Source organism: Amblyraja radiata, chromosome 34 (assembly GCF_010909765.2).
Source record: "Amblyraja radiata isolate CabotCenter1 chromosome 34, sAmbRad1.1.pri, whole genome shotgun sequence".
Lineage (NCBI taxonomy): Eukaryota > Metazoa > Chordata > Chondrichthyes > Rajiformes > Rajidae > Amblyraja > Amblyraja radiata.
Window position 1 is genome coordinate 5,695,622 of NC_045989.1, and position 14,241 is coordinate 5,709,862.

The window sequence follows — 14,241 nt, forward strand, 5'->3', positions numbered from 1 at the left end:
GGTGACGACCTGAATACGAACAAAGATACAAAGTGATGGAGTAACTCAGCGGGTCAGGCAGCACCGCTGGACAACAAGGTGATGTTTCGGGTCAGGACCCTACTCCAGTCTGACAAAGGGTCCAGACCTGAAATGTCACCTATGCATGTTGTCCAGAGATGCTGCCTGACCCACTGAGTTACTCCAGCACTTTGTCTTTTTTGGTAAATCAGCATCTGCAGTACTTTGGATTCACTAAATACTAATGAATCCTGACAGATTCTCTGGATCTGCCTTCCAGGCATTCAAAATGGCAAGCGTCACACAAAATAGAGAATGGCTCAAAGGGAATCTAATGAACAATTATATATTTGGAGCGTGGAAAAACTGTATTTGTGCAGCTTGGCATAACTCAGCCTATTAAGCCTTTTAAAGTGCAGGGGGAGAGGAAGATACTCTGAAAGAAAAAAAAAGTTAACATGGATAATAAATATTTTCATCAAGCGCCCAAATTCTAAGAAATTTTCCCTGTGTGGAAAGTAATTGAATGCATTCATTTGTTCTCCTACTGTAGAGCTCTGTGCTGAATGGACAATTATTTTTGAGGCACCGATGAGACAAAGTGGAATAGGAGACATGGTGAAGAATATTACTAAAGTCTTACTTTCATGCAGTACCGAGCCAGTGCCCGACAAAGCCGACCTTTGCCTAATTCACTAGGTGTTCCCATATTTAATGAGGGAAAGGCAGTCAGTCACACATTCATATAGAACATTACCAGTTAAGTACTGCCAAACATTGCGTTACTCTGTGCGTCTCCCGACCTTCACACTGTGCAATGAAACTATCTGGCTGAGATCTAAATGACTCTTCTCTATAATGGTCCCAATAGAAATTGCAATTGCCGACATAGAATTTGGAATGGGCCAAACACAACCCTTAATTAAATGCAAGCGCACATAAGACTAAACTGTGCTTTTTCATCAAATCGCAACATTTTGCGTAAAAGGAGAGTCTAAAGACACGGATAAATGAATGACCATGGGAGTTCAAGGCAATACAAATTCGGAATATAATGTCGGTTTGATTCGGTTACAACTGAAATCTGATTTGCAATAGGGTAAAATATCTGCCTTTGTTTATTATTGTATGCAGGTATCTCAAAGTAATATAAAGAATAAAGATAGAGATTCCTTTTGCAATTGCTTTGGCTGGAAGTACACAATATTTGTGGCAGTGCTGTTTTAGGAGCTTGATTGCATATTTTGATTTAGGCTGGGGTATCAGGTAGAAAAAGCATTGGGTGAGACAATCTCACCATAATCCCCACAATTATATTATTTGACATAACTGAAGAATATTGATTTCCTCCTTGTGTTTATTGTGAGATGTGTTTTGGATGTCACTGGCTGGGAGCATACATAATTCTGTTCAACATATAAGATAGACAAAAGTGCTGGAGAAACTCAGTGGGTTGCCTATTTCCTTCGCTCCATAGATGCTGCTGCACCCGCTGAGTTTCTCCAGCACTTTTGTCTACCTTGGATTTTCCAGCATCTGCAGTTCCTTCTTAAACAATCGATTCAACATATATTTTTGCAGTCAAGACCTTCAGTCAGGGCTAAGTTAACAAAGGTCTTGTGTGATTTAAACTTCTTTTTGAAACGAGGTAGAGCATGTCTGGAACACTGCAGCATTTGAATGCAGCTTTTATAAGGTGCAGTTGCTGCCAGCTCTCAAACTGCAGTGGAAATGGCACACCTCAAGGCGACGTTTCAGGAATAATGCTTTTGCTCTTTCTGAGGTCTCATTCCAAAAAATATATTTTCCACCGATATTGGCAGAACCAAAAACATGAATGAAAAAAAATAAAAAATTTGACCAAGATCATTTGTAACTCAACAGGAAGTTTCCCTGGTGTGAAATGTTCTAATTCGAGCCACGCAGAGTCAAAACTGATGAACCACAGGAATGTACAAGATGCACAATTCTGACCTGAAGCTGGGATGTTTGGTGCCAGCACAACTACTGTGGGTTGAAGTCCCTGCTCTTAATTCTTCAGCTTTCACCCACAATAATGAATGTTGCTAGACATGAGCAAAATCTTTATGACTTCTTGCTTAATCCAGAAAATCCAACAAAAATGCATTTTATAGCCTTCTATTTCACACAACAGGTACTGGTCCAGAATGCGTCAAAATCAAGGATAAACAGCAAATGCAACTTCCCCTAACATCTCTCTTCACCTTCACCATTGACCTCAAAAGCAGAATAAAGTGCAACATAGATGCTGAAGTCAATGGAGGACAAGAAAATGTTGAGCAAACACACTAGCTCGCTCGCATCAGATTATAATAATGTGGAAGAGGTCTACTAATTAGATATAGGAAATGAACAGTGCACAGCAATGGAACGTCTAAGTGGGTACTGACCTAAAACAAGATTGAGCTCTGCAAACCAATGAGGATTCTGAGACTAAAGAAAACTTGGAATTATGTCCCACCACCAACAGTAATAGCATTATTGTTGCCACACAGGGAAAGCCCCCAAAAAACATCAAATCAAAATGTTAATGCCACTGGCCGTATTTTCGTCATCTGTTCCAACACATTCTCATGGAAGTACTGAAAATAATTGGATAGTAATTGGCACATATCAAATCAGAAATGTAAAATTTTAACTTTTAGGCCTAACAATAGGCATCAATGTGAAATAGTCACTCAAAAACAAAATGCATATTTATGTGGCCATATGGCATCTATTTCACAAAATGTATCTGTGCCTTCTTCTCAAGTGCAATAGTCACAACAAAACCACCAAACTACCTAAAGAAAATTCAACCTAGACTCCATGCAACCGGATTTTTATTACGATCAAGTACTCACTTATTATTGATGTACCTGGTTTGTTAACAATATTAAATAATTCTTAGCCCCAAAATACCTATAGTCACAAAGCCAACCACAGAACTCAATTCCATAATTATTTACTGCATTTTGGGATTTAAATATCTACAACCAAGAGTGCAGAAATGTATAGTTGAGGTATGAATGTTATTGATTTTGTTTAAATAACCCACCCATCATTTTCTTATAGCCCTATTCTTTAGCTGTGATTTTTGAAAGATTTTGCATATGTTGACTACTCAAACAAAAAAAGTGTGTGCAAAATTATACTGAACAGAACCCTGAAAACTGTGCAGGCTCGTTATTTAACTTTAAGTGTATTGCCAAAAGTGACCCGTTACTCTCTCATTGACTCTCTCATCAAACCTGAACACAGTCAATGAGAGAACTTTGCACAAATTCACCTCAGATTTCAAGCACCAAACAGGTACAACTAAAACCTCAAATCCAGCCTCCGTGCCCCCTTCTGCAGTTGCCTGTGTGTCTTTTGTTGTAAACCAGCATCTGCAGTTCCTTGTTTACTTCAGAAAAATGAGGTACATTTTCACTGTTCTTCACTGAATAAAGATTGTGGAATTGAAGTGACGTGGCCAAATGACTCATCTAAAACAATCACCATACGGTTGGACCTGAAGGATGTCTAATAAAAACCCCAGAAGATTGATTACAGTAGCTGCACTGTAGTCAACATTCATTCAAATAGCAAAAAACAAACTGATGGAGGAATTCAGTGGGTCAGAGAGTATCTGTGGGTGGAAATGGACTGATTACTTTTCATGTTGGGACCCTTCTACGGATTGAAGGATCCCGCCCCGAAACGTTGTCTGCCCATTTCCATCCACACATGTCGTCTGATCTGCCAACTTCATCCAGCAGTTTGTTTCTTGCTCCATATTCCAGCATCGGCAGTCTCGTGTCGTCATTCATCAAAACAGGATGCATCGAGATGGTCCGTAGCCTAATAATATTTTGCATTACATTGTCATCCACGGTGACATTTTCAAAGGTGGTAAACTCATATTTTAAACATATTCAAATATCAGATCAAAATCAGTAACTGCCTTTTTCATACCAGTTTGCACAGTACCATACATTAGAAGCAAAGTTACCCACCCAAAGCAAATTTCCCATATTAATACTTTTAAACTGCTAAAAATGAGTCACCAAGCTTGTGCCTTTCCACAATTCTGTCACCCACTGAAGCACAATAATAATATTAACTGATGGATCTGTATACAGATGTTTGCACTTCATATTGTATTCTCCGAAAGCCTGTCCAAAAGCCATGAGAAACTGTAAATCATAAATCAACTCTCAAACTTTAAAATAATAAAGCTCAAATGAATGAGTTTCCTTTTCAAGTGGGAAGCTGCAAACACAGTGCAGCATTGACTATGTGTTGGACTTGGTCAATGAGAGCCTGTACTACAAAGAGACTGTTGCTGGCATCGTGTTGGTGATTAAACACAGTCCACAATTTATTAAGTCACAACACAAAAAAAGCTGCGGTTCATTCCACTCGATGGGATAAAATTTACTGGATATAGCTCCAATTTAACATGGTAAATATATTTTTGCTTTTATAGTTAAATGTAACTACATTGTGTGACCAATAAAATGTGTATTTATCTCATTGAGTTGGTCATTTACCATAGATCCTAAATAAGAAAAATTGACCACGCCAACCCTGGTTTACAAACTGCAAAGTTATCATGTACCAAGTCAGGGAAAAATATACTTTGAGGAAGATGGTGTTTGATTCAACCAGCTGGAAGAGACAGTAAGAATACAAAATCAGTCTGAATAACTATGATATAGTTTAAAATAAAAATTAAATGTGGGTTATCTTGTGCTTGCTTACATCATTCACGAGGTAGAAAGATTTCTGATGATCGGTAGAATGTTGTTTTCTTAAAAATATCAGTATGTTGCTTTCCACAGTAAATATATGTTCTGGAGAGCACAGATCAATTCATTCTTTCCCCATGCCAAAAGTCCCATATCTACAAATCATTAGAAAACACCCCCCGAAAAATCATATTTGGATTTTCAATTAAATTTAATATCTATTACTTTGGGTTGATGGTCAGTCATCACAATACAGGCACCCCCAGAAGTAGTCAATGAAGAATAAATCCACAACCGAAGGGAAGTGGCGTTAAAATGCTTCCCAATTTTCTTCAATCCTAATGGCACTCATGCTTAATGCTTCTGGCACAAAGAACATCTGAAGTGCATCTATTCCCAGAGATCGATTAATCTGCACAGATCAGTGGAAAGTAATCCAGAAACACAGAACCTATTTGTACAAATTCCTGTCAGTTGTCCAGCTGAAATCAGCTAACTCAGCGCAACTCAAGAATGCCCTTGAGTTCTTGATCAGATGAACTCTAAAGATTGAACCCAGAGGCAGCAAAATGTCAACATATGCATTATTCCATTTCTAATTGTTTGTTTTTACAAGATTTAGGTACTCGATTCCACATCAACCAAGCAATAGATCAACTAGGAAAAGATAGTGTCCGAATTCATAGATTACGAGAAGGAATGAGCATTCACCTAGTCCTCCAGAGCAATGGTGACGATACGATTTCTATATAGATAATAATTTATTATCAATATTGTAGACAGTACAAACTTTTATATAACCTAACTTTAAACAAAAACTTATTTGCGTTCATCCCTACAAGTGCAGGACCATCCAAAGTACTCTTTTTGAACAATTTCCAGAACAACGTAGGATTTAATGAAAAACTGCACGTCTTTGGGTCTTGGTGGTATTCTAGGTAAAGTTAAAATGCCAATGAACAAACATTAGGATAACATGCCACGTATGGACAAGTACTCCAAGTGAAACTCATTTTATAGTTTGACGGTGAATTTGGAGAAGGCATCACAGAGGACCGAATGGAGGTAATTGATTAGTTCTGCAAGAGCTTCCCCATGTATGAATTGTACATCTTTGTTTTTCTAAAAGGACAAAATCCAGTGAAAGACTTAATTGCCTACATTTATTTCTTTTTTAGTTCAAGCACTGCTGCGCTTAATCTGATCAAAAGATCACAAAACAAATGATGGAACTCTATCTGGGGCAGAAAAATAAATGTATTTGTCAACCATAACTTAAAAATATATATCAGAAGGCACAAGATTTCAACAAACAAACTCCTGAAAATTTTTCTGGGACCTCTAAATGCTGGCTCATTTGCTCATACTGACAGCAGATCTCTTGCGATAACGGCAATTCTTGTTCCATGTCCCGGTGACTAGAAAACCAAGTTATTGTCAAGCACGGTGAATTGCCATGTCTTGTGCACTCAAAGTTTCCTTCACGGAAAAAATACATAAAGGGTCTTGCAATCACTCTTAAACAGTTGTGATAAGAGAATAACTTGGCTGGGTGAACTACATTTACAGCAGGGAGGTGTTTTAGGATTACCAAACCCAAGCCAGGAATGTAATGATAATAAAGGGACCGAATGATTGAAGATTTTGGCAAATAAGGTTTGTACAGTGGCTACTCGCTGTGGTCTGAACAGTTCTGATCTGATGATGTTGTACATTGGGGCTTGTTCTTCTCCCAGTGACATATAGCGTTTGTGTATTCGAGAATAAGTTTATCCATCCAAGTTAAAGGTTTTGGGAAAAGCACCGCCCCTTCAAAGAATCCGAGGTGCCCACCGTGGAGTGTTAGCACAAACATGACATTTTCTTTTTTCTCTGTCGAAGAAAGAAAAACATAATTAGAGATATATAAAGAATGTGCGACGCAAAAGTGCAATCAACTAGAGCAAAATATTTGCAGCTTCCCTCCTCTGTACAAGATCTACAAATTAACCTTATTTTTTACTTAAATCAACTTTAACCTAGTTTCAATATGGATTCTGTTTAAGAAGGAACTGCAAATGCAGGAAAATCGAAGGTAGACAAATGTGCTGGAGAAACTCAGCGGGTGCGGCAGCATCTATGGAGCGAAGGAAATAGGCAACGTTTCGGCCCGAAACTTTGCCTATTTCCTTCGCTCCATAGATGCTGCCGCACCCGCTGAGTTTCTCCAGCACTTTTGTCTACCTTCAATATGGATTCTGCAGCTTTCTTCAGAGCTCAGTTGCTCAAGTTCACTGATTAGTGAAATACCAATCAAAGATTCCACAATCAAACCCGATGTAGGATTGACTACTGGATTTCATTTGAGGTACTGGGTATTTCTTCAGAATGTCTAAGAGATGGGAGGCAGCAGTTTTGGACATCATTCAATAACATCTGCCAGAAAGTTTATTGATAGGCAGGGACAAGGCCAGGCCTAGCTGCGATGACAACCCCACAGGCATTGTGAGGTTGAACCCCACACAGGTGCACATTACATCTTCAGTTGTATTAGGATATAGAACAGTTCAGCACAGGAACGGTCCCTTCAGCCCACAATGCTTGTGCCGAACATTAGGCCTAGCTGAACTGATCTCATCTGCCTAGGCATCATCCATATCACTATTCCCTGCATTTCCTTGTACCTACCCCAACAACATCTTAAACGCACTATCGTATTTTCCTCCACAACCCCTCCCGGCAATGTTTACCACCCTATGTGTAAAACACATACAAGATACAAGATAGATTTATTCATCACATGTGCCAGATGGCACAGTGAAATGAAATTCCCATACAGCCATACAATTAAAAAAGGGACACAACACACTATAGGGTTTGACATAAAACATCCCCACACAGCAGAATCAAAGTTTCCCACTGTGTGGGAAGGCACCAAAGTCAGTACCCCTCTCACCTTATAACTACAGTGGCTTGCAAAAGTATTCATACCCCTTGAACTTTTCCACATTTTGTCATGTTACAACCACAAACGTAAATGTATTTTATTGGGATTTTATGTGATAGACCAACACAAAGTGGTGCATAATTGTGAAGTGGAAGGAAAATGTTACATGGTTTTCAAATTTTTTTACAAATAAAAAACTGAAAAGTGTGGCGTGCAAAAGTATTCAGCCCCCCTGAGTCAATTCTTTGTAGAACCACCTTTCGCTGTAATTACAGCTGCAAGTCTTTTGGGGTATGTCTCTACCAGCTTTGCACATCTAGAGACTGAAATGTTTGCCCATTCTTCTTTGCAAAATAGCTCAAGATCAGTCAGATTGGATGGAGAGCGTCTGTGAACAGCAAATTTCAAGTCTTGCCAGAGATTCTCAATTGGATTTAGGTCTGGACTTTGACTGGGCCATTCTAACACATGAGTATGCTTTGATCTAAACCATTCCATTGTAGCTCTGGCTGTATGTTTAGGGTCGTTGTCCTGCTGGAAGGTGAACCTCCGCCCCAGTCTCAAGTCTTTTGCAGACTCTAACAGGTTTTCTTCCAAGATTGCCCTGTATTTGGCTCCATCCATCTTCCCATCAACTGCGACCAGCTTCCCTGTCCCTGCTGAAGAAAAGCATCCCCACAGCATGATGCTGCCACCACCATGTTTCACAGTGGGGATGGTGTGTTCAGGGTGATGTGCAGTGTTAGTTTTCCGCCACACATAGCGTTTTGCATTTAGGCCAAAAACTTCAATTTTGGTCTCATCTGACCAGAGCACCTTCCTCCACATGTTTGCTGTGTCCCCCACATGGCTTGTGGCAAACTGCAAACGGGACTTCTTATGGCTTTTTTTCAACAATGGCTTTCTTCTTGCCACTCTTCCATAAAGGCCCGATTTGTGGAGTGCACGACTAATAGTTGTCCTGTGGACAGATTCCCCCACCTGAGCTGTGGATCTCTACAGCTCCTCCAGAGTTACCATGGGCCTCTTGGCTGCTTCTCTGATCAATGCTCTCCTTGCCCGGCCTGTCAGTTTAGGTGGACGGCCATGTCTTGGTAGGTTTGCAGTTGTGCCATACTCTTTCCATTTTCGGATGATGGATTGAACAGTGCTCCGTGAGATGTTCAAAGCTTGGGATATTTTTTTATAACCTAACCCTGCTTTAAACTTCTCCACAACTTTATCCCTGACCTGTCTGGTGTGTTCCTTGGGCTTCATGATGCTGTTTGTTCACTATTGTTCTCTAACAAACCTCTGAGGCCTTCACAGAACAGCTGTATTTATACTGAGATTAGATTACACACAAGTGGACTCTATTTACTAATTAGGTGACTTCTGAAGGCAATTGGTTGCAATGGATTTTATTTAGGGGTATCAGAGTAAAGGGGGCTGAATACTTTTGCACGCCACACTTTTCAGTTTTTTATTTGTAAAAAAATTTGAAAACCATGTATCATTTCCCTTCCACTTCACAATTATGCGCCACTTTGTGTTGGTCTATCACATAAAATCCCAATAAAATACATTTACGTTTATGGTTGTAACTTGACAAAATGTGGAAAAGTTCAAGGGGTATGAATACTTTTGCAAGCCACTGTATGTTCTCTAGTATTAGACATGTCCACCCTGAGACTGTGTACCCTATCCATGGATCTCAATTTTATATGCTTCAATCAAATCTCTGACATTCTAGAGAAAACAATCCAAGTCTATCCAACCTCTCCTTGTAGCTGAAACCCTCTTATACGGACAGCACTCTGGTAAACCTCGTCAGCACCCTCTCCAAAGCTTCCACATCTTTCCTGCAATGGGCAATACTCCAAATGCTGTCTAACCAACATTCTCTGGAGCAGCATCAAGTATTGCTGACTTTTATATTCAATGCCCCCGAGCAACGAAGGCAAGTATACCATGGGCGATCTCCACCACCCTATCTACTTGTGCTACCACCATGAATTAAGAAAAGCACATGATGTGCATCGTAGATCAGGTGCCATCTTTTGAAAAGCTTCATTTACATTCAAATCTAAGATACTTCACTAAATTAACACATCTATTTAACTATGAGTTTACTTGAGAGAGATGCTACCTGATCTGCTGAGTTATTCCAGTTAGAGTTATTATTTGATAAGGCAAAGCCAGTGGATGTGGTGTATCTGGACTTTCAAAAAGCCTTTGACAAGGTCCCACACAAGTGATTAGTGTGCAAAATTAGAGCACATGGTATTGGGGCAAGGGTATTGACATGGATAGAGAACTGGTTGGCAGACAGGAAGCAAAGAGTAGGAATTAACGGGTCCTTGTCAGAATGGCAGGCAGTGACTAGTGGGCTGCCGCAAGACTCGGTGCTAGGACCCCAGTTATTTACAATACATATATCTACGATTTAGACGAGGGAATGAATAAATGTGACATCTCCAAGTTTGCGGATGGCACAAAGATGGGTGGCAGTGTGAGCTGCGAGAAGGATGCTATGAGGCTGCAGGGTGACTTCAATAGGTTGGGTGAGTGGGTAGATGCATGGCAGATGAAGTATAATGTGAATAAATGTGAGGTTATCCACTTTGGTAGCAAGAACAGGGAGGCAGATTATTATCTAAATGTCGTCAGATTAAGAAAAGGGGAGGTGCAACGAGACCTGGGTGTGCTTGTACATCAGTCACTGAAAGTAAACATGCTGGTGTAGCAGGCAGTGAAGAAAGCTGATGGCATGTTGGCCTTCATTACGAAAGGATTTGAGTTTAGAAGCAAGGAGGTCCTACTGCTGTTGTACAGGGTGCTGGTGAGACCGCACCTGGAGTATTGTGTGCAATCTCCTAATTTGAGGAAGGACATTACTGCTATTGAGGGAGTGTAGCATAGGTTCACCAGGTTAATTCCCGGGATGGCGGGACTGACATATGATGAAAGAATAGGTCGACTAGACTTGTATTCACTGGAATTTAGGATGAGAGGGGATCTTATAGAAACATATACAATTCTAAAAGGACTGGACAGGCTAGATGCAGGAAAATTGTCCCCAATGTTGGGGGAGTCCAGAATCAGGGGTCACAGTTTAACAAGCGAGTGGCTTAGATCATATTTCTGCTGAACATCGTAAATATGCCAGTATGCAGATAGCTCCTCTCCTTGCTATTTGTTTTCCTGGCCTTATGATCCATGGCTTGTTACCAGACTCAATGTTGTCTGTTCTGTTAGTACCAGTCATCAAAGCTGGTAAAGTAGGCAGCCTAAATAATTACAGGCCCATAGCTTTAGCCAGCATACTATCAAAAGTCCTAAAAAGAATTCTGCTGGATAGATTAAATGAATTTGTTAACTCCACAGATTACCAGTTTGGTTTTAAAGCTAAACAGGGCACTGACTTGTGTGTATATGCCTTAAAGGAAATTGTAAACAAATATGGAGGTAAAAACTCATCAATTCTCATGTGCTTTATTGATGCTTCCAAAGCCTTTGATCATGTTAATCATGGAAAGTTGTTTGTTAAATTGAGTCAAAGAGGGGTGCCTAAATACATTGTGAGAATTCTGGCTTACTGGTATGTGCACTAGACTATATGCAAGTAAAATGGGGTAATAGGGTCTCAGCCCCATTTGGGGTTAGCAATGGTGTCAGACAAGGGGGAATTTTGTACCCAGTTCTTTTAAATCTCTATATTGATGATCTGTCCAAGCAATTGAAAGCCTGTACTACTGGGTGCATGATTGTTAATACTCTAGTGAACCATATTATGTATGCAGATGATCTTGTGGTCTTTAGTCCATCTAGCGCTGGTCTCCAGCAGCTCCTTACTATATGTTCTGTGTATGGCGTGGAAAATGATATCAAATATAATGCTGGTAAGAGTGCTGTTATGATCTGTAGAACCAAAGAGGATAAATGTCGAAAATTTCCTGATTTTAAATTATCTGATAATGATCTTAGTGTTTATAATAAGATAAAATATCTTGGACATTTTATTACAGAACAAATTTCAGATGAGGATATTTATCGGCAACGTTGCATGATGTATGCGCAACCAAGCATTCTCTTACGCGTTTAGTGCGTGTACAAATGGAGTGAAGCTGTCTCTGTTCAGAGCATATTGTACACCACTCTATACTGCACACATATGGTCAAACTACAGAAAAGCAAGCTTACAGAGACTTAAAGTAGCATATAATGATGCCATGAGAATATTACTTAAGAGACCTAGATGGTGTCGTGCAAGTGACATGTTTGTGGCTGCAGGAGTACTTTACAAACTGTTTTAAGAAATCTTATGTATACATTTATTTGTCAGATTAATGACTCTGAAAATGACATTTTGGCCTTATTAAACATAAGGTTTAGCACTACACGCTACCAATCACATCTGTGGAGACATTGGTATTGTTATCTCGTTGCAAGACGCATATTTTTTTTAATTCTTGACCTGAAATCATGTATTGTGCTTTTGTATGTAATGTATTCTATGTAATGTCTTGTCTTTTATCTGGACCTTGAATGTAATAAAAAGTAAGTAATAAAAAGGAAGTAAGTAATAAGGGCTCGGCCATTTAAGACTGAGATGAGGAAAAACTTCTTCAGCCAGAGAGTTGTGAATCTGTGGAATTCTCTGCCACAGAAGGCAATGGAGGCCAATTCACTGGTTGTTTTCGAGAGCTAGGTTTAGCTCCAAGGGCTCAAGGAATCAAGGGATATGGGGAAAAAGCAGGAATGAGGTACTGATTTTAGATGATCAACCATGACCATATTGATTGGTGGTGGTGGCTAAGGGTCAAATGGCCTACTCCTGCACCTATTTTTCTAGGTTTCTATGATTAATTGTCATATATACTGACAATGGAACAATGAAATTCTTGCTTAAAGGGGCCGTAAATGCAATAACACACATAAATATATACATGAATCAATAATGCATTAAATTAATAATGGTAACACTAGGTAACTATAATAGTGTAAAACTGAAGTCTGTGGTGCGACCAAAACCCCCCACAGATCGGAGATCATGAATACATTCACTTCAGAGGATAAGATAAAGAACAACTGTGCCAGTAAGTGCAGTGTGTTTGTGCAGGAGATGGTGCTGAACACAAATATTGACCCAGCAGCACCTGCTGTCCAGCTCAGTAACTGCTGGATGGCTTCACGGTCAATCAGCACTCTGTGAGTACAAGGTAACACAGCAAACATTACAGGACTTCACCATTCCCTGTGTTGAATAGGTTTTTTCACTGACCAACACATGGTGCTGTGTACAAAACAGGAAATCAACTGCTCTGCTGAGGCACTTGAGTTACTTCAATGGTTTTTAACTGCGTGTTTTCTCTCTAAGAAAGTGGTTTATGTTTACTGCAGGCAAAATTAAATTAGTAAATCCAAGATTCAAGCAAAGGAGAGAAAATATTTTCCATAAACTTTGAAACAAGCATGAAAATAGATGATTGTGCCAAACATGCCACAGTATTTATATCCTTTAATATACTGCAGGCATACAAGACACAGCACAGGAACGCTGTCAACAGATTTGATCTGCATTTTTGAACACATTGATTTTTCCTCCATAATATATGAATAAAACTTGATTAAGGTAAATATTTTACCCCCAACAATAAACTCGATGGGAAGGGAAAAATTGGACCAGAATAAGGTGCAGACAACTAGAACATTGCAGCCATTAAATATTGGCTCAATGGTACTTTATGGTCACATGGACTGAGCTACAGTGACATTCCTTTTTCAATAAGATCTTACTATACACGAGCACAATCATATTTAAGCACTCGAGTGTAATAATAGTGAATTACAAAGGCAGTATGCAAAAGTCACCATGTTTCCGCCACCACGTGCTCTTCAAGTTCAAAGTTGGTAAAAAATAAATATTTTATACTGCAGAACTTCAGCTCGTAAAGTTCAATTTAAAGTTAAAGCTGACAGCACGCTGGGGAACCTAATATGCGTCCATTCAAATTTAAGTCCCTTGACCGAAAGACACCAAGGAATATGGGCCATTTGTGTGGAGAGCCATCTCCTATCTGCTCCTTCATTTAATGATCATGACTAATCTATACCTGCCCCTATTGCAATGTAAATGGCCGTATATTTGCATTGCACACATTCATTCCGTGCACCTTCCCACTCATTGCCAACAAAATCTAGTGACTTCAAGTCTTGAAAACTAAAATTAGGTCATAAGTGATGAGCAGAATCAGGCCATTCGGCCCATCAAGTCTACTCCACCATTCAATCATGGCTGATCTATCTCTTCGTCCTAACCCCATTCTCCTGCCTTCTCCCAATAACTCTTGACATCGTACTAATCAAGAATCTATTTATCTCTGCCTTAAAAATATCCATTGACAGCCACCACAGCCTTCTGTGGCATTGAATTCCACAGATTCTCCACCCTCTGACTAAAGAAATTCCCCCTCATCTCCTTCCTAAAGGAACATCCTTTGATTCTGAAGCTATACCTCTGGTCCTAGACTCCCCCACTAGTGGAAACATCCTCTCCACATCCACCCTATCCAAGCCTTTCACTATTCGGTAAGCTTCAAT

General features: G+C 39.7%; 1 protein-coding gene across 3 annotated transcripts in view; it reads right to left on the reverse strand.

Moving 5' to 3' along the window:
* Positions 1 to 4,338: 4,338 nt before the first annotated feature.
* abhd2 (abhydrolase domain containing 2, acylglycerol lipase) overlaps positions 4,339 to 14,241 on the reverse strand; it is an 82,959-nt gene continuing 73,056 nt past the window's right edge. For all 3 annotated transcript variants that reach the window (XM_033050448.1, XM_033050447.1, XM_033050449.1), the window contains one exon: positions 4,339 to 6,605. In XM_033050448.1, coding sequence (XP_032906339.1) covers positions 6,403 to 6,605 — 203 coding nt within the window. In that variant the 3' untranslated portion in view covers positions 4,339 to 6,402. The remainder of the gene's footprint in view (positions 6,606 to 14,241) is intronic.